At 39.7% G+C, this 22,321-nt stretch overlaps 1 protein-coding gene across 3 annotated transcripts in view; it reads right to left on the minus strand.

The window, feature by feature from the left end:
• Window positions 1–4,567, minus strand: part of lcor (ligand dependent nuclear receptor corepressor) — a 107,554-nt gene extending 102,987 nt beyond the window's left edge. For all 3 annotated transcript variants that reach the window (XM_037534450.1, XM_037534449.1, XM_017709548.2), the window contains exon 1: window positions 4,465–4,567. In XM_037534450.1, the coding sequence (XP_037390347.1) occupies window positions 4,465–4,561 (97 nt within the window). In that variant the 5' untranslated portion in view covers window positions 4,562–4,567. The remainder of the gene's footprint in view (window positions 1–4,464) is intronic.
• Between the last annotated feature and the right edge of the window lie 17,754 nt (window positions 4,568–22,321).

Genomic DNA, 22,321 nt, shown 5'->3' on the forward strand with positions numbered 1-22,321 from the left:
AAAAAAAATACAAACTGGACTGCGTGCATTACAGTTAGTGTATAGGCAGTCCTGATATCTGTGTAGTTTAGCTTCACTTAGTTTGGACCAGTTGAGAAACATCCCATCAGCTAGTCAACTGCAAGTTCAGCTACTTCAGCTGCCAAGCTGAGCTAAACAGGATCAGCTGAAAAGCAAGTAGTGATGAGCTGTTTTTAACTTCTGATTGCAGTTTGAATTGGATTTTAGTATCTCACCATGTTGAGTTCCTGCTCTGGGTGTGGTGTTTGTTCTCTTGTATTCACGCCTGACAGCTGTGTTGCCCACTGACCTTGGTTTTACATCTTACAGTCTTTTTAAATAAAGAAGTGTTCTAAGATTTTTTTTTTTTGCTTCATGCAAGACCTTGACCTGCATATACAATCTTTGACTGGATATAGCTCAAGACCATCAAAAGCCCAATCAGAGTAGACCCTACGAGTGATGAAGACTGGAGGTGCTGTAATGTTGATGTAGGTGAACTTCCACTGTATGCAGTGAAACCTCTTGGATTCTGCAGTAGTGAGAGCACAAAGCTATGCAGGGTTTTTCAGCAGCAGCTGGACAAAGGCTTTTTTACTCGTAAAATTCAGCTACCAGAACCGTAAACAGAATTCAGCTTCAAGAACAGCACGGATGATTTAAAAAGGCATCTTATGAATGACTGGTTAAGAGGAATTTTTTTGGACACATTTTAGGACTACATTTTTGGGAAGTGCTTCAACTGAAAGTGTATTATAAAATAAAAAAATGAAGGTTTGTGGTTTGTTAATGGGCATGTGAAGGTATCCATGTTGCACAAGTGTTATGCATCTTAATACGTTTTAAATATCCTTACATCAGTTTTGGAAGTTGAATTACAGTATTTTTTTAATTCATTGTATTTGTGATTTAATATAGCATTTGCTGGTGGTGTTCGTGTTAGAATAACTTAAATAAAATGGATGTTTTAGGGGGAAAAAACTATTACATGCTATTATTATTATTATTATCATCATTATCATCATTATCATCATTTCTTAGACCACATGAATGTACCAGATATATTTGCAGTAATGTAATGTAATGTGTAGTTACTATTAAACATCATTATAGTTAATTGTGGTGTTAGTGTTTGACCAGAACTAGTGTTTTGGTCATATATGAGACAGAGCACGATGTTTTAAGCAGTAAGAGAATGAGAATTTTTCTAATGACGTGCTGTGGCGTGTCGCTATTAGCAGGTGTTTCAAAATTTGACATGGGGTGCAAGTATTTTCAGTAGATTCTGGTGAAGGTGAGGAGGAGTGTCTGGCTGTCCATAAATAAATATAAAATTATTAAAATAATTTACTAAATGTCTTAATGGCCTAATTTCAGCATATATTACTGATCAGTTGAAGCAGTATAGCCCATCCACACCACTGCGCTTAGCTGAGGCAGGCTTACTGCAAATGCTTAGGAGACTTATGGCGCAGTTGGTGGAAGATCATCCTATTATATAGCTCCTAAACTCTAAAATAGTACTCCAAGTAATATTATGAATGTAGATGTTTTAAAATTCAAGTTAAAACCTTTATTTAGGCTAGCACATGCCTAGAAGGATTATGGCTTATTTTCCCCTGTTTGTGGCAGTTATTGTATTATTATAACTGACCTTGCTAACTGATGGCAGTCCATTCTGCATGTCTTCAGTCCAATCACAAAAAGGTAAACAAAAAAAAAACAAAACTAAAAATTTCAATTTCTGTTTAAAACAAGTGGGATATTTTGATAGCCTAAATCACCCAAAGCAGAACTCTGCATTTCGCATGGCGAATTTCTGCATATTCACCAGCTTTCTGTTTGAATTTTGCTTTTCTGCGCTAAATGGTGGAATGTAACTGCTGCATTATTTAAGGTGGACCTCATTAAAAGAATAATAATGTTACTGGGAGCTGTTGCTTGACAACATAACCATTCTAAACTTATAAAATATGTCTTTTGACAAACAGTTCTCTTCAGGTTGAATGGGGGTTATGCCAGTGGTTTCTAAAGCTTGTCCAACCTCACAACAGTTGCTACGAGTGAACGAACACATTTGTGATTGGAGCACTGACAAGTCCAAATTCCTACGATTTTTTACTTACACTACATCTACAACATAACTATTACTTATTAATTACTATTTAGTAACAACGAGAATCTGCTGAAGCGTCATTCTGTCTCCTTAAATCTTTGTAATTGTAGCAGGCATAAGAACAAAGCTGAAATTTTAAAAATGCTCTCGCTTCATGATAAAAGTACAAGCTTATGGGTTAGTGTCTCAACAAACACACCTTATTAGTAATATGACATCAAACAGGGAAGAAGGCTTCTGTTCGATTTAGCACATTCTCTAAGTCATTTCAAGTAAAGGTCAAGGCCTTCAAAAAAAGCTTCATGCAACCTTGAAAGGAAGCAAAGCAACAAAAATAAATGACGAATGAACACACCACTGAATTTACACATGTTAATTCAAATATGGGCTTTCGATAGTATGACTGTTTTTTCAAAATATAAACAACTTTCCCTTTTGCTACTGTTATGATCTCGGGCTCATCGATGGGGTTTGCTAAACAGCAGTTTTGTTAGAGTAAATAGCCAAACCAAAAATACTGAACAAAAACAAATCCTGTCTACAATTAAATGCAATCATTACCCTGTATCATAACCAGCCATCATCCAATATAAAGGGACATATTAAAAGAGATATCATGTCTTGGGAAGGGCAGGTCGTTCTGCCCCAAATCACATGCGATTTGTAAGAAACTGCTGGTGCAGAGAATGTCACCGCGCTGACTTTACCAAGGAAATTACTAGAATCGCGTTTCAAACAACACAAACGCAACTACATACGGCAAACACATCTAACAGTGTCATACGATACAATACAGAATACAATAAGGTGCTTCATGCTGGGAGACAGAGGCGGATTTTTTAAATAGGGGCAGGTTTTGAATAATGCAGACTTTGCACAGATCATGTGATAAAAGCATGAAGCATTTCCGGAGAATATGCTAATGACTTGAAGATCAGCGAAATCGGTGTTGCTCAAATCAGAGCCCATTTATGCCAAGCCCTATAAAAAACACAGAATGCAATGTAACGCTACATGTAACGCCTCCGAAAATATCCGAGGAAGGTTTACTTAAAAGCTCCTCTTTGTATGCCACCTTACAACAGCTAAATAAAAGTGGAACATTTTATTTCATTCAAATGACGGGCATTTTATGTCGAGTGCTTAAAACAGCAGCACCAACAGCGCCTGAATTATGTAAACACTGTATTAAATAGTTGGCAGTTACGGATGAAGCATCTAATATTCGACAGTCAACGGACGGGATGCAGTAAGGGACGTGAAAAGAGACGCTAAAACAGGTTTCAGAGCGGAGGAAAAATTGGGTGCAAGTAAGAAATGAATACCAGTCTCTCAATAACATCGCAATATCCGATGTAAATGGATTACCCAAAGCTAAAGAAATAGTAGCATGGGGGAGGGGCAAGTCAAGGTTCATTCAGTGGGCGAGCCTGAGAATTAAAAAATAAAGACATTCACAAGTCAGAGTACATATAACAGGGCGATTTTCGACGGTCGATCTTCTCAGCACAGCACATATAAACCACACTAAAATCCATAAGCTATTCTAGGATTATTTCGCGATTTTGTTTATTTATGTATATGCTGCGCTAGCCCCAATGTTACAACCGCTTATCAGACTCTAAAACGGATATCGACCCGTAGTCCAAGATGCAAAACGATAATGTGTTGCATTCTTTCACTGAACTTTATCATTTGGCCAGAAAATGCCTACGCAGCGACTGCTGCAAACAAGCTTGGTGCTTGGTTGCTAAGTGATTATGCGCATTTCTTGGTCATCCCCCACCCTAAATACGCAATTATTTTCCACACATTTCTCCAGTGCAGCAATGCGCGTCCCCTTTATAGCGAATTGAGGACAGAGCCAACGCACGCCACTTTACATACTCCGATAAGGAACGAGAGCGCGCAGCCCTCCCCCAACAAAAAATCATAGCCTAGGCCTGCGATAAAAAGAGGGAACGCGCACCACGGCGAAAGGAGCGTGTTTTCATTGGCTCATGTACAATTACCTCTCTGCACGTGACACGCCCGCTTGCAATAAACACATTCTAATTGCTGCCTTTAGCGTTTCTATCATTGAACCAACCAAAACCAAAAAATAATATGGGATATAATTATCGACCGTATAATGTCGATAATAATATTTTGACTACAACCACTGCAATTTCGTATTAGATCCTGAGGGAGGCCACCAGCTTAAGAGAAAGCCTTGCGAAACAACAAAAAGCTGCTGCGCTTCCCGAGAACGGGAACAGATTTTCCCAACCATGCCAGCGTCGTAAATAAATGACATAACCCACACATACTCGCTTAACAGTTCTGCTCGTTATGTTAAATGAGCTTACCTACACAGTGAATGAGTTTATGCCGCCATGAGTCAAGTTCCTGCCGAAAGCCGCGCCTCTCGATCGTACATTGCTGCCGTTTGCACAGACTCGCCATTTTCTATCGGCCCCTCCCGCAGGCGCGCACGTTCTGCTGGGAACTTCCTGCAGTACGTCACAAGTATTTTTGAGGCAGGAATATGGTGGGGAGGGGAGGAGGGGAGGTGGAATATGGTGGGGAGGGGAGGAGGGGAGGTGGAATATGGAGGGGAGGAGGGGAGGTGGAATATGGTGGGGAGGTGGGGAGGGGAGGTGGAATATGGTGGGGAGGGGAGGTGGGGAGGTGGCCGCAGCAGCGTCTTGTGAGTCGTTCCCTCCAAACAAAACGATTTACAGCTGCATCGGGCAGCCGGCTTAGGATGCCATGAAGAAACCAGAGCAATACAATTGATTTTAAATGTCTCAAGACCCTAAAGTGCCCTGTTTAAATGAATTACAGTGATGGTCTCATTGCAACAGGATTCGGGTGAACTGCCGTGTTGTGGGGTAAAGCTCTACATTGTTTGGAATAATGATTTTTTTTTTCTCCAAAAGCTGCTTCAGATTTCATACCTTAATTGTATATGAAAATGTTGAGTCTTGACATTTTTTAACAGAATTTTTGAGCAATCTAACAATAACACGTCAATAGCACTTGACACTTTTGTAAAACTCAAAACTGTTCATTTGTTCGTTTGTTTATGAACAAAAAATATTTATTAACTCCTTTCAAAAAGTTAAGAAGCTCATGCATATCTGTCACCTTGTCACAGCCATGTTACACTTCTCACATCTCTGTTTCAAGTGTTGTTACAGTTTTTTTTATGTGGATTACATTTATATCACAAAAGAAATAGAATTTAAAAAATAATTTAAACTGAATCAGTGTTGCACTCGCTTTACCTCAAACCAATCCCAAAAACTTGGCTTACATCTCAGTGACTGAATTATGCGAGTTATTCTTTCATTTATGATTTTAATCATTTGAACAGCTGGAATCTGCTTCAGTTTTTTTAAAGGCTGTGCCTGAACTGTCAAAGTAATGAAAAATCAGCAAAGCAAATCTTTTGCGAAAGCCTAAGCAGAGCAGGATCTCAATTGAAGTACCTCAAATCACCTTCAGATATTAATAGCCATATCAAAGATTGTACAGGAAAAAGAAGGATGTACCAGGAAAACAAACTGACTCATTCTGCTATATAATCAATATTAAGCTACAGTATGATACAACTGAATTTTGTCATCTACACATAAAACTCCCTGATGTAAGAAACAGCAAACGAAGTCTGTGATATGCCAAGCAATAGTCTCTGATTGACAGCTCTTTTCATTGTCATAGAACAAACTGTATATGGGGAAAACTTGTTATACAACCCCAGAGAGAATTAAAACCACACTTTAAAACAGGCTAAACGGACTTCCAGTGAAGTCATGATAGGAGTAGCAGTTTGATTCTCCTGCTGAGGGAAGAAACCATAAAAAATAGACATAACACTATTTAATTGTAAGTAAGCAATACACATTTCACTCTATAACAAGATGCAGAAAAGAAAGGCAAAATAACCAAAAAGAAGACAAATGAGACCAAATGCATGTGTCTTCGCACAAAGATGAAACGTACTGAAGAAAACAAAGCAGTGCTTACAGAACTGCACAGCCTATGGAAGAAACATATGGAGGCCTCATCTTATCTAGGGTGTATTCCACCTTTGGTGATGTGGTGGTGCATACAACAAAACTGGAATAACAAGTAGCAATTTTTGAACATAGGATGAGTGCAAGGAGGATAGAACACTGACATGAGAGAGCCATTCACTATGTACCTCATAGGCCAAAAACACACTCCACACAAGTATGCAAGCGCAGTTACTTGTGTGTATGCAGACATGGCTTTACACGTTGTTGCAAATACAAATGTGTCAGGACGCAATTCATAATGCAACACATTCTGAGGATATTACAGCAAGAGGCCTTTTACTGACAGCCAGAGATAATGAAACAATTAAGAAACCATTGAAATGCACAATTCCCTGCCCAGCTAAAAATCCATCTGGAATCCAGCATGAAGACGTTCACAACCACAGCAGATGCAGCCCCTGACTTAAGGACATGGGAATTCATGGTAAGGTGGATATTTGAGATACTCTCCAGAAGGAACTATTGTGAAATCCTTTCGTCACGGCATCAACCTCAAATAGAGCAGGTCTATCAGTGATGACAAATGCGGACTTGCAAAGTGAAACATGAACAGTAAAAAACTTTGAGATGTTCTACCCCATTTTCAAATTTTGGATACTGAGCAAGATGTGAACATCAGAATGCCAGAATGGGCAAATCATGTAATACCTACACTGTAAAAAAAAATCCATAAAATTACAGAAAATGTACTGGCAGTTTATTACCTGGATTTTTTCTGTTATTTTACAGAATGTTCCTTCATCAATTAAACAGATATTTTCTGTAAATTGACAAGTTTTTCTTTATTTAACAAAATGTCTCCTATTATTTTACAGTGTTATGTCATCACTTTTTCCGTAAATTTTCATTAAAATTAGCTAGACCATTTCCCCTTTTTTAGTCTTCTTTTGAAGTTTTTTCCCTAACTTAACATTTAACAGAATGTTTTGTTATTTTAGTTTTCCTTCATCAATTTAACAAATCCATCATATAAGTTAACATTAAAAACTCCTTGTACATTAATGAAACATCACTTTCCTGAAAAAAAAATGTAACAAAATACATTTCAGTAAATTCATTGTTGCTGTTTATTACAGGGATGCAAACAGGCAAAGGGTAAAAAAGATGAGAACACTGTGTGGTTAAGTATGACAAAAAACATGGCAATGCAATGAAATGACAAATATATACTATAACTTTTTTAATACTTTTTTCCACTTTGCAAAGTGATCTTGGGTAAGACAAAGGTGCTATTTAAATGGAGCATATTATTATAACAGCTGTAGACACTACTTCCAAAAAGAAGTATGAAATGTGGACCTAATAAATCATCTCAGCCCTAAAGTACCAAATGAAATATTTAATTGAAAATAGTACAAGGAAAACATATCAAATGTTGAAACCAAGAAATAATATTGTTTTTTTGAAAATATATATGCACAATGTGAATTTAATGCCAGCAACACATTTCAAAAAGTTAGGGCAGGGGCATGTTTACCACTGTGTTGCATTATCTCTTCTTTTAACAACACTTTGTTAACTTTTGGGAACTGAGGAGACCAGTTGCTGTAGTTTTGAAAGTGAAATGTTTTCCCATTCTTGCTTGAACTGTTGTAATATGTGTAGAATGAGGTTTGGCATTGTCTTGTTGAAATAATCAAGGCTTTCCCTGAAAAAGACAAGTCTGGATGGCAGTACATATCATTCAACATTCATGGTGCCTTCACAGACATGCAAGTCACCCACTTCAATTTTGTGTATTAATGCACCTCATACCATCATGGATGCTGGCTTTTGAGCTGTGCGCTGATCACAAATTTTCTCTTTATCCTGGAGTCAACAGCATCCATCATTTCTTATTTTGCCGTAGCTTACAAGCAACTCTTATCACAACTTTGCTGTAATTTAGTTTTGGTAGCACTCTGCGTGACCCCTGGTGAGATATAGATATTAATATAGAGACTGGAGACTAAGAGTTTCTTTACTGACCAATGCAGAAACAGGGCAAAATTTAAGACAGAACTTAAAATAATACTTTGAGACAAATGATAATAGAAAGGAAATTCCATCAGTCCTGTGGGGGAAGCTAAAACTGACTTAAGAGGGAAAATGTTTCAGATTTCATCAAAATTACAAATGGAAAATTAATCTAAACAATAAAATAAGGCAATTAGAAAAAGAATATAAAACTACAAGAAACACATACCTTTTCATATGTAATGCAGCAGGAGCCTTTTTCCAAACAAAAATATTATGAGATGGGGAATGATGCCAGTCCCTTGTTAACTTTTTTAGCTTCGTAAAGCCCAATCATGAGGTTCCTAAGATTGTACACCCCATACTAAAAATGAAAATAGTATGTCATCTAAAGGAAATAGTGGATGTCTTTGTATCATTCTATATAAAACTGTACAAAGAACCTAAACACAATGAATGACAAATCTGAGGCCTTTCTTCAGTCAAACAAGACACTCAAAAACAACAAATCTCCAGGGACGTTTTATAAACGTTTCATAGATTTAGTACCAATATTAACTGAAGCCTCCAAAGGCAATACCACCGAATACATGGTCAGAGGTCATTATATCAGTGATCCACAAAGACCTGACATTCTGTGAGGTGTATAAACCCAATATTTTGTTATGTAACTACCAAAAGTAACTAGTCTGGATAAGACAAGATTTATCCCTGGTAGACAAGGACCAAACAAGAATGATAAATGTTATAACGTGTGCCAAGGACAATATGCAGAACTCTGCGTTAGTCTTGATGCACAGAAAGCAGTCATACCATGAACTGGCACTGGCTGTAACACTGTCATGATGGTGGTGTGGTAGTCTGTGTTGTGCTGGTACAAGTGGATCAGACACGGCAGTGCTCCTGGAGTTTTTAAACACTGTCAACTCACTGCCCACCCTATTAGACACTCCTACCTTGTCAGTCCACCTTGTAGATGTAAAGTCAGAGACGACAGCTCATCTGCTGCTGAACAGTTTGTGCTGGTCATCCTCTAGTCCTTCATCAGTGATCACAAGACGCTGCCCACAAGATGCTGTTGGCTGTTTGGTTGGTGGACTATTCTCAGTTCAGCAGGTGTTTACAAGCTCCAGCAGCACTGCTGTCTCTGATCCACTCGTACCAGCACAACACACAATAACACACCACCACCATGTCAGTGTTACTGCAGTACTCAGAATCCACCACCCAAATAGTACCTGCTCTGTGAGGGTCCATGGGGGCCCTGACCACTGAAGAACAGGGTAAAAGGGGGATAACAAAGTATGCAGAGAAACAGACAGACTACCATCTGTAACACACCCCCATACCATCAGACATGCTGGCTTTTGAACTTTGCACTGATAACAATCCAGACAGTCCTTTTCCTCTTTGGCCCGGAGGACACGACGTCCATGATTTCCAAAAACAATTTGAAATGTGGACTCGTCAGACCACAGGACACTTTTCCACTTTGCATCAGTCCATCTCAGATGAGCTCGGGCCCAGAGAAGCCGGCGGTGTTTCTGGGTGTTGTTGATATATGGCTTTCGCTTTGCATGGCAGAGTTTTAACTTGCACTTTTAGATGGAGCAACGAACTGTGTTCTCTGACAGTGGTTTTCTGAAGTGTTTCTGAGCCCATGTGGTAATATCCGTTACAGAACGATGTCGGTTTTTAACGGGCATTCAATATTGGTTTTCTGCCTTGCTGCTTACTTGCAGAGATTTCTCCAGATTCTCTGAATCTTTTGATGATATTATGGACTGTAGATGATGAAACGTTGTTCTTAAACTGTTGGTCTATTTGATCACGCAGTTGTTCACAAAGTGGTGAACCTCGCCCCATCCTTGCTTGTGAATGACTGAGCCTTTCAGGGATGCTCCCTTTATACCCAATCATGACACTCACCAGTTTCCAATTAACCTGTTCACCTGTGGAATGTTCCCAACAGGTGTTTTTTGAGCATTCCTCAACTTTCACAGTCTTTTGTTGCCCCTGTCCCAACTTCTTTGGAACATGTTGCAGGCATCAAATTCAAAATGAGTGAATATTTGCAAAAAACAATAAAGTTTATCCATTTGAACATTAAATATCTTGTCTATGTAGTGTATTCAATTGAATAAATGTTGAAAAGGATTTGCAAATCATCACATTCTGTTTTATTTATGTTTTACACAATGTCCCAACTTCATTGGAATTGGGGTTTTGTGTATATACATACATATATATATATATACATATATATATATATATATATATATATATATATATATATACACACACACACATAGATAGATAGATAGATAGATAGATAGATAGATAGATAGATGTACAGGTTGCAACTGGAATCCTCTTTCACTCCTCCATGATGACATCACGGAGCTGGTGGAAGTTAGATACCTTGCACTCATCCTTCTTCTGCTTGAGGATGCCCCACAGGTGTTCAATTGGGTTTAGGTCTGGAGACATACTTGGCCAGTTCATCACCTTTACCTTCAGCAAGGCAGTTGTCATCTTGGAGGTATGTTTGGGGTCATTATCGAGTTGGAAAACTGCCATGCGGCACAGTTTCCAAAGGGTGGGGATCATGCTCTGCTTCAGACTCACACTACATGTTGGAATTCATGGTTTCCTCAATGAACCACAGCTCCCTAGTGCCGGCAGCACTCATGCAACTCCAGACCATGATGCTACCACCACTATGCTTGACAGTAGGCAAGAGACAGCTGCCTTGGTACTCCTCACCAGGGCACGACCACACATGCTGGACTTCTTTGGTTGACCCTGGTGAGGCCTTGGCATATCTAGTCGACATCTTTTCATGGATGGCAGCTCACAATCTGAAGATATATCCTAGCAGGAATGAGTGGCTATTCATCCCTCAGAACTACAGGTCTTCACCATGATCTTGCCATTCAAAAACTCCTTGTTCAACGCCTCTGAAGTCTTGGTGTGATTCTGCATGACATTGTCTTGATTCAGGCATACAGGTTTTTCAATTAAATTAATGCCTACTATCTATTACCTAATAATAAGCACAGGAATGATCCTTAAGTTTTGGGCAATCATAGAGCACTGATACTAACTGTTTCTAATCTAACTATAAGTACTGATATTTATAAAAAAAGAAAACTTAATTCGGCACCACGACTCGTCTTCAATCTGCCCAAGTTCAGCCACATCACCCCACTGCTGCGCTCCCTTCACTGGCCTCCTGTAGCTGCACGTATCAGATTTAAAACCCTAATGCTTGCCTACAAAGCCAAAAATGGACCAGCCCCTACCTACTAGATGACAATGGTGAAATCTTGAACTGTACCACGAGCCCTTCAAGCTTCGAGTACAGCTGCCATCCTTTAAGGTGCATGGAAGACAAGCGTCGAGAATGTTCTCTGTACTGGCACCCAAGTGGTGTAATGAACTCCCACTGGCTGTCCGAACAGCAGAGTCTCTTGCTGTTTTCAAACACAGACTGAAGACTCATCTCTTTACACAGCACTTAAATGAGCACTGAATTATAAGCTGCACTTATTTTATTGTATTGCACTGTGTATTGTGGTTTATTGTATTGTATATTATTGTAACTTTATTGCATTGAATGGCACAGAGTTCTGCGCTCAGCTCTTCCTTTTTCTCTCAGTGTCTGCAGTGACATTTTGTTTCTAGCAGGATCTGAGCTCAGGTTTCTTTTCTCTAACCTATTGATAGCTAGCAAAGATACTTTCTCTAGATTGACAAAGCACTTCTTGTAAGTCGCTCTGTCTGCTAAATGCTGTAAATGTAAATGTAATTAACATTAAATATTTTATGGTAAAAGCTGTCACAAAAACTTTTTTTCCCTTACCACTTACATGCTGCTTTGAGGCTCATCCATGTGTATATACTTTTGTTATTGCACAGAAACTTTGCATCTCTACTTTTGTTATCTCTTTCACCTCTTTGCATCATTTGAGAATTCTATAATGAACAGACCATTGGAAATGGTCCAAAATTGCCCAGGAAAAACATTATTATTATTATTATTATAATATATATGTGTGTGTTTGTGTGTGTATACAATAATGTGCAAATCATTTAAATCCTATATTTTGTTGAACAAAGTACAAGGACAACATACAAAATGTTGAAACTGAGAGAATGTAATTTTGAGAGACTGGTAAAGTTGTGTAATGCCAAAAAATCACCTGGTGGAACATCTTATTATTGATTAGGTTAATTTGCAACAGGTCAGTAACATGACTGGGTGTACAAAGAGCATCCTGTAGAGGCTTTCAGAAGACATGAGAAGAACATGGGGAGGGGGTCACCACTCTATAAAAAAGACTTTGTGGGAAAATAACATTTCTCAATGTGAAATAAAAAACAACTTGGGGATCTCAACTGTGGTACATAATATCAGTTAAAGCCTCATGCAAGGAACAAGACAGAAAAACAATATAGCAGGGCCCTCAGGCAGCACTACATTGAAACCAGAAACAATTATGTAAGGGAAATCACTGCATGGGCTCAAGAACACTTCTAAAAACCACTGTCTGTGATCTTTAAACACAGTTTGTCGCTGCATCCACAATTGTAAGTTAAAACTCAACCATGCAAAAAAGAAACCATAGATAGATAGATAGATAGATAGATAGATAGATAGATAGATAGATAGATAGATAGATAGATACTTTATTGATCCCGAAGGAAATTTAGGCATCCAGCAGCAACAACACAATACAATAGGAAACATATTCAACATCTATCAAACACAGAACAATAGAAAATATATAAGGGTATAGAAACTTTCTGTACAAGGTAAAGAACTATCTGTAGCTGGAGCAGTGCAGTAGACTTTTCTAACGGCCAATAAATAAATTCACAGAGCAAAGTGCAAGGTGCAAACAACATTGGTTATAAAAGTTATAAAAGTGACTGATGTGCCATAGAATTATTAATATGTACATGTAAAAAATATAGTTCTGTAAAGTGAATATGTGAATATATGAATACCACACCCTGAGTAAATGTGCTTGAGTGTAAGAGAGGTTGGGGAAGTGTAATTGTGAATAAGTAATTAAGCGGTTGAGTAGTTGAATAATGTCCATGTAGTGTGACTGGGTTAAACTCAGTCAGCAGCAGCATCCCGTCCCCGATGGGAGGAATTGAAGAGTCTGATGGCTCTCGGAATGAATGATCTTCTGAGTCTGTCCGTTGTGCAGCTCTGTGAGTCTGCAGTCTGCCACTGAACACACTCCTCTGCTTCATGATTATGGTGTAAAGTGGGTGACTATCATTGTTCATGATAGAAAGCAGTTTATCCAAAGTCTTCCTATCTGCTATTGTTACCAGAGAGTCCAGCTCCACTCCCACCACTGCCCCGGCCCTCCTGACCAGCTTGTCCAGCCTTGATGCATCTCTTCTCTTCATGTTGCCTCCCCAGTAAACCACAGCGTAGAAGAGAATGCTGGCCACGATTGAGTGGTAGAACATCTGCAGAAGCTTCTTACAGATGTTAAAGGACCGCAGTCTCCTCAGGAAATAGAGCCGACTCTGTCCTTTCCTGTACAGGGTGTCCGTGTTTGTTGACCAGTCCAGTTTGTTGTCCAGATGCAGACCAAGGTACTTGTAGGTCTTGACCATCTCCACATCAACCCCCTCAATGGAGACTGGCTGCAGGGGTAGTCCAGACCTACAGAAGTCCACCACCAACTCCTTGGTCTTGGATATGTTCAACTGCAGTTGGTTCAGTCGACACCAAGCAACAAATTCCTCCACCTGTCCCCTGTACTCCTCCTCCTGACCACCCTTGACACATCCAACGATGGCAGTGTCATCCGGGAATTTCTGCAGATGGCACATCTCAGAGTTGTACTGGAAGTCTGATGTGTAGAGAGTGAAGAGGAAGGGGGAGAGCACAGTCCCCTGTGGTGCTCCAGTGCTGCTGACAACAGTCTCAGATGTACCGTCAGTCAGCCTCACGTACTGTGGTCTGCAGGTGAGATAGTCTGTGATCCACTGCACCAGGTGAGGATCCACCTGCATCTTCACCAGCTTGTCTCTGAGAAGTGGGGGCTGGATGGTATTAAAAGCACTGGAGAAATCAAAAAACATGATTCTCACAGTGCTATTCCCCTTGTCCAGATGAGAGTAGGTTCGGTGGAGGAGGTTGGTGATGGCGTCCTCGACACCAATCCTCTCCCGATAGGCAAACTGGAGAGGGTCCAGTGCATGCTGTACCTGGGGTCTGAGAAGAGGGAGAAGCAGTCGCTCCATGGTCTTCATAATGTGGGACGCCAACGCAACTGGCCTGTAGTCGTTGAGCTCACTGGGGTGAGGTTTCTTGGGAAGGCTGTAATATGTAAAAGGCAATAGGTCATATGTAATAGGATTCAGAAACATAGCATTTATTCTTGTATGTTTATTTCCTTGTATATTTAATGTCTGTTTGTTGTATATTTTTGTACTCATGTCATACTGTCGTGTGCATTTTGTTCCATCCATCCATTTTCTAAGCCGCTTCTCCGTCAGGGTCGCGGGGGGGTGCTGGAGCCTATCCCAGCAGTCTTCGGGCGGAAGGCAGGATACACCCTGGATGGGTCGCCGGTCCATCGCAGGGCAGACAGACAGACAGTCACTCACACACTCACACCTAGGGGCAACTTAGCATGTCCAATTGACCTGACGGCATGTATTTGGACTGTGGGAGGAAACCGGAGAACCCGGAGGAAACCCACGCAGACACGGGGAGAACATGCAAACTCCACACAGAGAGGACCCCGGTCGCCGGGCCGGGGAATCGAACCCAGGCCCTCCTCACTGTGAGGCGACAGCGCTACCCACCACGCCACCGTGCCACCCGCATTTTGTTCCAATACTTACAATTTATTTTGGGAAATGACAAAGACCATGGCTTGGAGCTTTTGCAACTCCTTGTACTTTTTGATTATGCTTTGCACTGTAGCCAGTGGCACTTGAGAATACTTGGAATTGGCTTTATAGACTTTCCCTATATTTTGAGCAGCTACAATGCACAACCAGAGGTCCTCACTAAGCTCTTAGGTTTTAGCCATGATTTGCAACTGACTACTACCTGACTCAAGAGATACTGCAACAGCTGTTCTCAATTTATAGTTGACTAAAATGCTGTAGAAAATGGTCGAAATTACCAGAATCATTTTCTCAAATGAATAACTTTGGACATATAATTTTTTAGCAAAAATGTGAAATAAAAAGAAAAAAAAAGAAAAGACATTTAAGTAGTTTCCAGCCAAGAAACCTATTGGTCAAATAAAAAGGGTGACTGTCAAAAACATACTTAATAAATGAACAAAATAAATGAACAAATAAACAAAAATACTCATTTTTTCTTGTGTGCATATATAAAAAATTATTTTTTTGTTTTTTCTTGCTTTTTCAAAAAACGCTGTCAAGGTAATGCTGACTGTTTCTTTCAACAACAAAATGTGCTTGCAACTCTGATGTAGGCAACTGTTAACATTTCTTTTATTTTAATTTTGCACAATAGAGACTGGTGCTTTTGTTATTTTGCATTTTATCATTTGCTTAACAGAGGGGTTAGTTAGATTTCTGTTTACACATACACATTCGAAAAAAGATGTGTACTTGTGTCACATTAAGCCAGAGGCGTACTATTTTAATAATAATTCTTTTCTTCTCGTATTGGCATTGTGATATCTGACAGCTTTATTGAATACCATGTTTTATGTCACAATGATTACACATTATGTGTAGTATGTACATGGAAGTACACAGGAATTTCTCTGGCTCTGCAAAAGTGGTAGTAATGTTTCATGGGTTTCTCAAGTCACATAATCTGATAAGTGTGTTACATACACTCGCACTTAAAACTCTGCTGGAGTTTTGTAAATATCACAATCATCTATTGTCAGAATTGAGATCTGCATCTGTGTTTTCCCAAAGATATTTGAACCAGCCATTTAACTCTGACTTTCCATATCACCTGATTCTACATCAGTAATGTGATCTGATCTGGACGCAAACTAATGTATTCTCATTTGTCACTCCCTGATATTCTTCAGTTTGACTAATCATAACTAGGTTTTGCAAATATTAACTTGCCATGCTGAAACTATAATAATGCTGAAGAGAACTATTATTAATAATTCCATACTGTGAAAAAAGTCTTATGTTTTCGCATAAGCAAATTCTTTCTCCAGTAGTTTTCGAATGATGGGTAAAAAGTGTTTTGTGTAAAATGAATGTCTTTAATACTTCTCTTTACACTTCTCTTTGAACTGAAACTAATTAGGGACAGCTGAGAGTGATTTTGCAGGAAATGTAAATTATAATCATCAAAGTCCAAGCACAACACATCAACATGAAATCTTGTGAACCAGTACACACCTTTTTAACATAGTTCCCAAATGTTAGCCAAATGCAACTTCACTCTGTTGAGGTGCTTGCGGAAAGATACGCCCATAATTCTTATAAAAAAATCTAAAACGTATTCTTTGCTATATTAAAGAGCACATAAATTACACTAAAGTGCATCAGATATATTTATGTGTTTTCCCATTCACTGCCATGTTTATGTGTTTTGCCAACTGAAGAGGTGAAAGGTCACCTTATGCATTATGTGTCAAGTAGAATCTCCAGTTTCCTACTTGTAATTCAAGTTTGTAGACTGGTTAAATTGGAACAGTTTCCAACACCACTCAAATGCAGCATAACATTAATTCAGATTATAACTAACTATGCAGCAGGAGATTTACTGAAAGAAGCCTGATTCGGGCATTCAGGTAAGGAGCTTGTTTCACACGGTTTGTACATAATTAAATGGCTATCAATGCCTTCCACCAAATATTGTTGCATTTTACTGCTGTTTGCCAACCCACAAAACCAAATATGATGTTGAGTTCTGCCTACTGGCACGCATACATGTCTTTTTTTTAGGGGGGGGGGGGGGGGGGGGGGTTTGTGGTATCAGTCATAGGTGTCTGTATCAGTGCAACTCAAAATATGCATTACTTTTGGGCTTATTTTCATTATACTGCTAAATTATTTAAGCTATTCAGTATCAGGAAAAAAGCAGGTACACCAACAAACAATCCAAGTATTTTATCCTATTAATTTATACACATAAATAAACAACACATTAAATGAACAAAAAGTAACGCAAGTTTACTGAAGTGTGATTTTTTACTTCATGTTCTTCCTCTGTCCATCACTTTCCCTGAAGTTTAATCTATCTCTGCTCCACTCCCCTTTTTTATGCTCTCCTTTCTTCCTCGTCCTCTTTATTTTGTTTGTCTCCTGCCTCAGTCTCTATGGTCATTATCTCTATTATTTCTAATAATAAAAAAGTTTAAAGTAGGTTCGTTTTACGTACCAAATAAAGCCCCACTGTTTCTGTTTAATGCTTAACCAGCAGTGACTTTAAGTGGGGTAAATATTTAATGAGATGCAAATGAACAGTAGGTGAACTGCAGAGCTTTATTGTGACATTTTAGTGCAATAAAGCCAAACACAAAGACTTACCTTTAGAGTCCTTTTCACACTTAAATGTTTCAGATAACCAAACTACTTTTAATATTAGACAAAGATAACCTAAGTAAACACAAAATGCTGTGTTCAAATAATGATTTCATTTACTGAAGGAAAAATGCTGATTTTAAATGAAGGAAGAATGCTCTTCAGCCCTACCTGGCCCTATGTGAAAAAGTAATTGTCCCTTAGCCGCTAAATCAATCAATTAACCAAATTCAATTGACTATTGGGTTCACTTTCACTAGCCGCACACAGGCCTGTTGAATCTAATCACTTAAAAAGAATCTGTGAAGCAGCCAAGAAAGTCTTAAAAAGCAACTCATGATGCCCATATGGGTTCGCATCTAGAGATTAAAATACAGATGTGAAAAATAGCCATTGGAATTTACCAGTCTGGAAAAGGTTACAAATCCATTGCTAAGGTCAGAACTCCAGCTAACCCCAATGACAGCTGGACAACAAATGGAGAAAACTTGGAACAGTGGTGAATCTTCCCAGAAGTGGACGTCCTACCAATATTTCATGAAAGGTACATTGAAGACTCATCCAGGAGGTCACAAAGGAACCCAGATAAACAACAAACATATAAAGTACTGCAGGCCAGTTTAGGTCAATGTACACAATTCCACAATGAGAAAGACACTGGGCAAATGTGGCATCCATTGGCTAACCAAAAAGAACACAAAGGCTAATCTCACATAACTTTCTGTGGACTGATAATTCAAAGGTGAAACTCTGGAAGACAGATCCTTTTACATTGCATTCCACCATAACATCATCCTACCAATAGTGGTGATAGTGTGATGGTCTGGAGCTGCTTTGCTTCTGCAGGACCTAGGCGACTCATCATACTTGATGGAATCATAAATTCCGCTCTCTCTTTAAAAAAATCCTGAAGGAGAATGTCCGCCCATTAGTTAGCGACCTAAAGTTCAAACATAGTTGGGTTATGCAGCAGGACAATGATCTGAAGCACACAAGCAAACCCACCTCTGGATAGTGAAAAATAAACAAAATTAGGTTTTGGAATGGTTAAAACAAATTCCTGACTTGAATCTTATTGAGATGCGATGGCAAGACCTTAAACAGGCAGTTCATGCTTAGAAACCCTTCAATGTAGCTGAATTAAAACAATTCTGCAAAGAAGAGCGCTCCAAAACTCTTCCACAGCCGTGTAAAAGACTGCCAAGGGTGTGTCGTCGCTTGACACTTGTTTAACTACTAAGCCTAGGTATTATTTAAGGTTGGTAAAATAAGATGAATTTAACAGTTTGTTGAAAGAAAATAAAAGAATCAAATGAACTAAAAAGTATGAGAAGACTCTTCGGATTTCAGAAGTGCAGGTCATTTATTCTTCTTGAGCATGGAGAATGCTTCCCAAAGGCCCTCGGGTAACACTCACACAGATAAGGGGTTTGTACACATAATTTATACCCTCAGAACGGATGGGGTGGTGTCATCCCAACCCTTTTTTGTCATCTCCTAATCTCATGACACCACCATTATGTCCAACGTGATGTCTATACGTCTAACATATGGAATCATGTGGAAATCATGTGGAAACCATGTGGAAACCATTATCTCCAAGTCTGGTCTGTATCATTTTTTAAAAAAGACATTGTACCAGGCACATCCTAACACACCCTAGCACGATTGCTGGTGTTTTTCCCATCTTGGCCATTCGGCCTTGAGAAGTTCATAAGTTCACTTGCTTCCTAAACAATGTTTTTCTTTCCTCTTACGCCCTACTAAGGCAGCTTGTTTTAGGGCACTTGTTCCAATATGCTAGGCCATATTGTACTTTATTTATGTTTTATCCTGCATAATACAAAATATTTTAATTTTGGGAATCTTTAATTTACATCAGGTGGCATAACCAAATGGGTATAGGCGGCAAATACTTTTTCACATGGGTGATTGTGGCATGCCGACGATGATGGCCACGAGAGCCAGCAGGAAGGAGGGGCCCGAACACTCAGAGGTGACGAACTTCAACGAGGACGCTGGGGAGAAAGGCGTGAGTGTGGAAGGGGCGGAGTGCAAAGCCCAAGCACTCCCGACGGACTAGAGTGACGGCGGGAGGAGGAGGACGACGCTGGTGCCAGCTACGAGAGGCACCAGAGGAAGGAGCACTGCGTCCACCCAGGCAGCCGAGCTGCCAGCTGGGGGAGGTGACGAGGAGGCGGAGCAGCAAGCTCTCGTTCCCTCTGGGCACCAGTGCTCACGCTGCCCTAAATGAGAGCCACCTTAATGAGTGCCTTTAAAAAGAGCTGAGAGGGAACAGAGCGAGAGAGGGACAAACAGCAGCAGGAGACAGAGTGGAGAGCTGAAAAGCTCTACTGAAGAAAGGACTGAAAAGTCTAGCTGGCTAGCTTTAGACACTGAAAAGTGCCCGGCGGTCTCAAGGAACAAGGCCTTACGATGTTCGAATACTGATTTTTTAGGGAGGAGACCAGAGGAGATCTGCAAAACATACAGAAATGCTCTTCAGTAGGTACAGTGGCTCGCTCAGCACCTCGCATTACTCTCTGCAGAGATTCTGAAGCAATTTAATTAACGGAAGAGTGCAGAGCACACTGCTGCCACTTATTGTCCATTTCCGGAACTGCAGGCGAATATACAGTTTCTCCACAAAAGCACAGATGTGTGATAACTTTTCTAAACATGCTCTTGTGAGATTGTTTACTGATTTCTCTTTTAACCTCCTCCTGTTTTTTTCTTTTTTTTTTTTTTTTAAGTCACCAATCAATTGACTGACTGCGCTTCATTCATTTTGTGTGAAATTAAAGTAATGGCTGCTGCAACCCTGGCCCCTGCCCCCAGTGTCCTCCTTGAGCCCGGGGGAGCACACGCCGGGCTACAGTCATACAGTCATGAATGAATCTTTATCTGCCTTTGTGTTTACTCTTGTTGTCTTTATCTTATACTAAAATTATTTGGATGATCTGAAATGTTAATGTTACAAATTAGCAAAAATAAAAGAAATTGAGTGGGGGGCTTTGATACTTTTCACAGCACTGTACACTCTGTACATTTCATCAGCTCCAATTACCATATTGGTGTACTTTGTACTTCTACAATCACAAACTGTACTCCATCTGTTACTCTGCATCATTTTACTCTGTTCTTCAATGGTAAGGACCTCCACAGGACCACCACAGAGCAGGTGAAGGATTATTCTCAGCACAGCTGTGATACTGACATGGTGCTGGCATGTTACTCTGTGTTGCACTGGTATAAGTGGATCAGACACAGCAGTGCTACTGGAGTTTTTATACATTGTGTCCACTTGCTGTCCACTCTTTTAGACACTCCTACCTTGTCAGTCTACCTTGTAGATGTAAAGTCAGAGATGATAGCTCATCTGCTGATGCAGTTTGTGTTAGACATCCTCTAGTCCTTCATCAGTGGTCACAGGACACTGCCCACAGGACACTGTTGGCTGGATATTTTTGGTCGGTGGACTATTCTCAGTCCAGCAGTGACACTGAAATGCAGACACATGCACATTTGTGGCCTGCTGGAGGTCATTTTGCAGGGCTCTGGCAGTGCTCCTCCTGTTCCTCCTTGCACAAAGGTGGAGGTAGTGGTCCTGCTGCTGGGTTGTTGCCCTCCTACGGCCTCCTCCACGTCTACTGGTGTACTGGCCTGTCTCCTGGTAGTGCCTCCAGCCTCTGGACACTACACTGACAGACACAGCAAACCTTCTTGCCACAGCTCGCATTGATGTGCCATCCTGGATGAGCTGCACTACCTGAGCCACTTGTGTGGGTTGTCTCATGCAGAGTCCGTCTCATGCTACCACGAGTGTGAAAGCACCACCACCATTCAAAAGTGACCAAAACATGATTTCACAGAAGTTTGATTTACTTGGAGTTATATTGTGTTGTCTGCGATGGACTGGCGACCTGTCCAGGGTGTATCCTGCCTTCCGCCCGAAGACTGCTGGGATAGGCTCCAGTACCCCCCCGCGACCCTGACGGAGAAGTGGCTTAGAAAATGGATGGATGGATGGATGGATATATTGTGTTGTTTAAGTGTTCCCTTTATTTTTTTGAGCAGTGTATATATACTACAGTAGTGTTTCTTGTGAATCTCATCTGTAATCATTTCTGTTGCTTCTTAACGATTTAATTTATTATTGTCTGTTGTTTTGATAGGGCATAATAATTAGCCATTATTTGTGTTTGCAAATGGGTATTTTATATTTTGTTCATTTCAAGTATGAAAAGATATTATGTTTTGGATATATTTTCTGTGATTTTGCAGTAAAATTTTGATTATTAAATGAGATCTAATTAAGTAACTTGCTACTTGTGTAGTCTTTTAACAAGAGGCTTTCTTACTTTCAGTTAAGTAATAATTAAAATGATTACTTTTAATTATAATTAATTATAAAAGCAATTATTATTTTAAAGTAACACTACTTTTACTTGCGTTTAGTTTTTGGCTACTCTACCCACCTTTAGTCTACACTAACTACAGTGTATTGCCCAGTGATAAATGTAAGTAAACAAGGTTTAGGTCAGGGTAGCCAAATGTAATCTGATCAAAATTAGAATCAGAATCTTTATTCACCAAAATTTAAACAACATCTTTTTTGTTTAAGTTAAGATCTGACAGACCAAGACTAGATTTTTTTAGATCTTACTTT

Source organism: Pygocentrus nattereri, chromosome 25 (genome assembly GCF_015220715.1).
Source record: "Pygocentrus nattereri isolate fPygNat1 chromosome 25, fPygNat1.pri, whole genome shotgun sequence".
Lineage (NCBI taxonomy): Eukaryota > Metazoa > Chordata > Actinopteri > Characiformes > Serrasalmidae > Pygocentrus > Pygocentrus nattereri.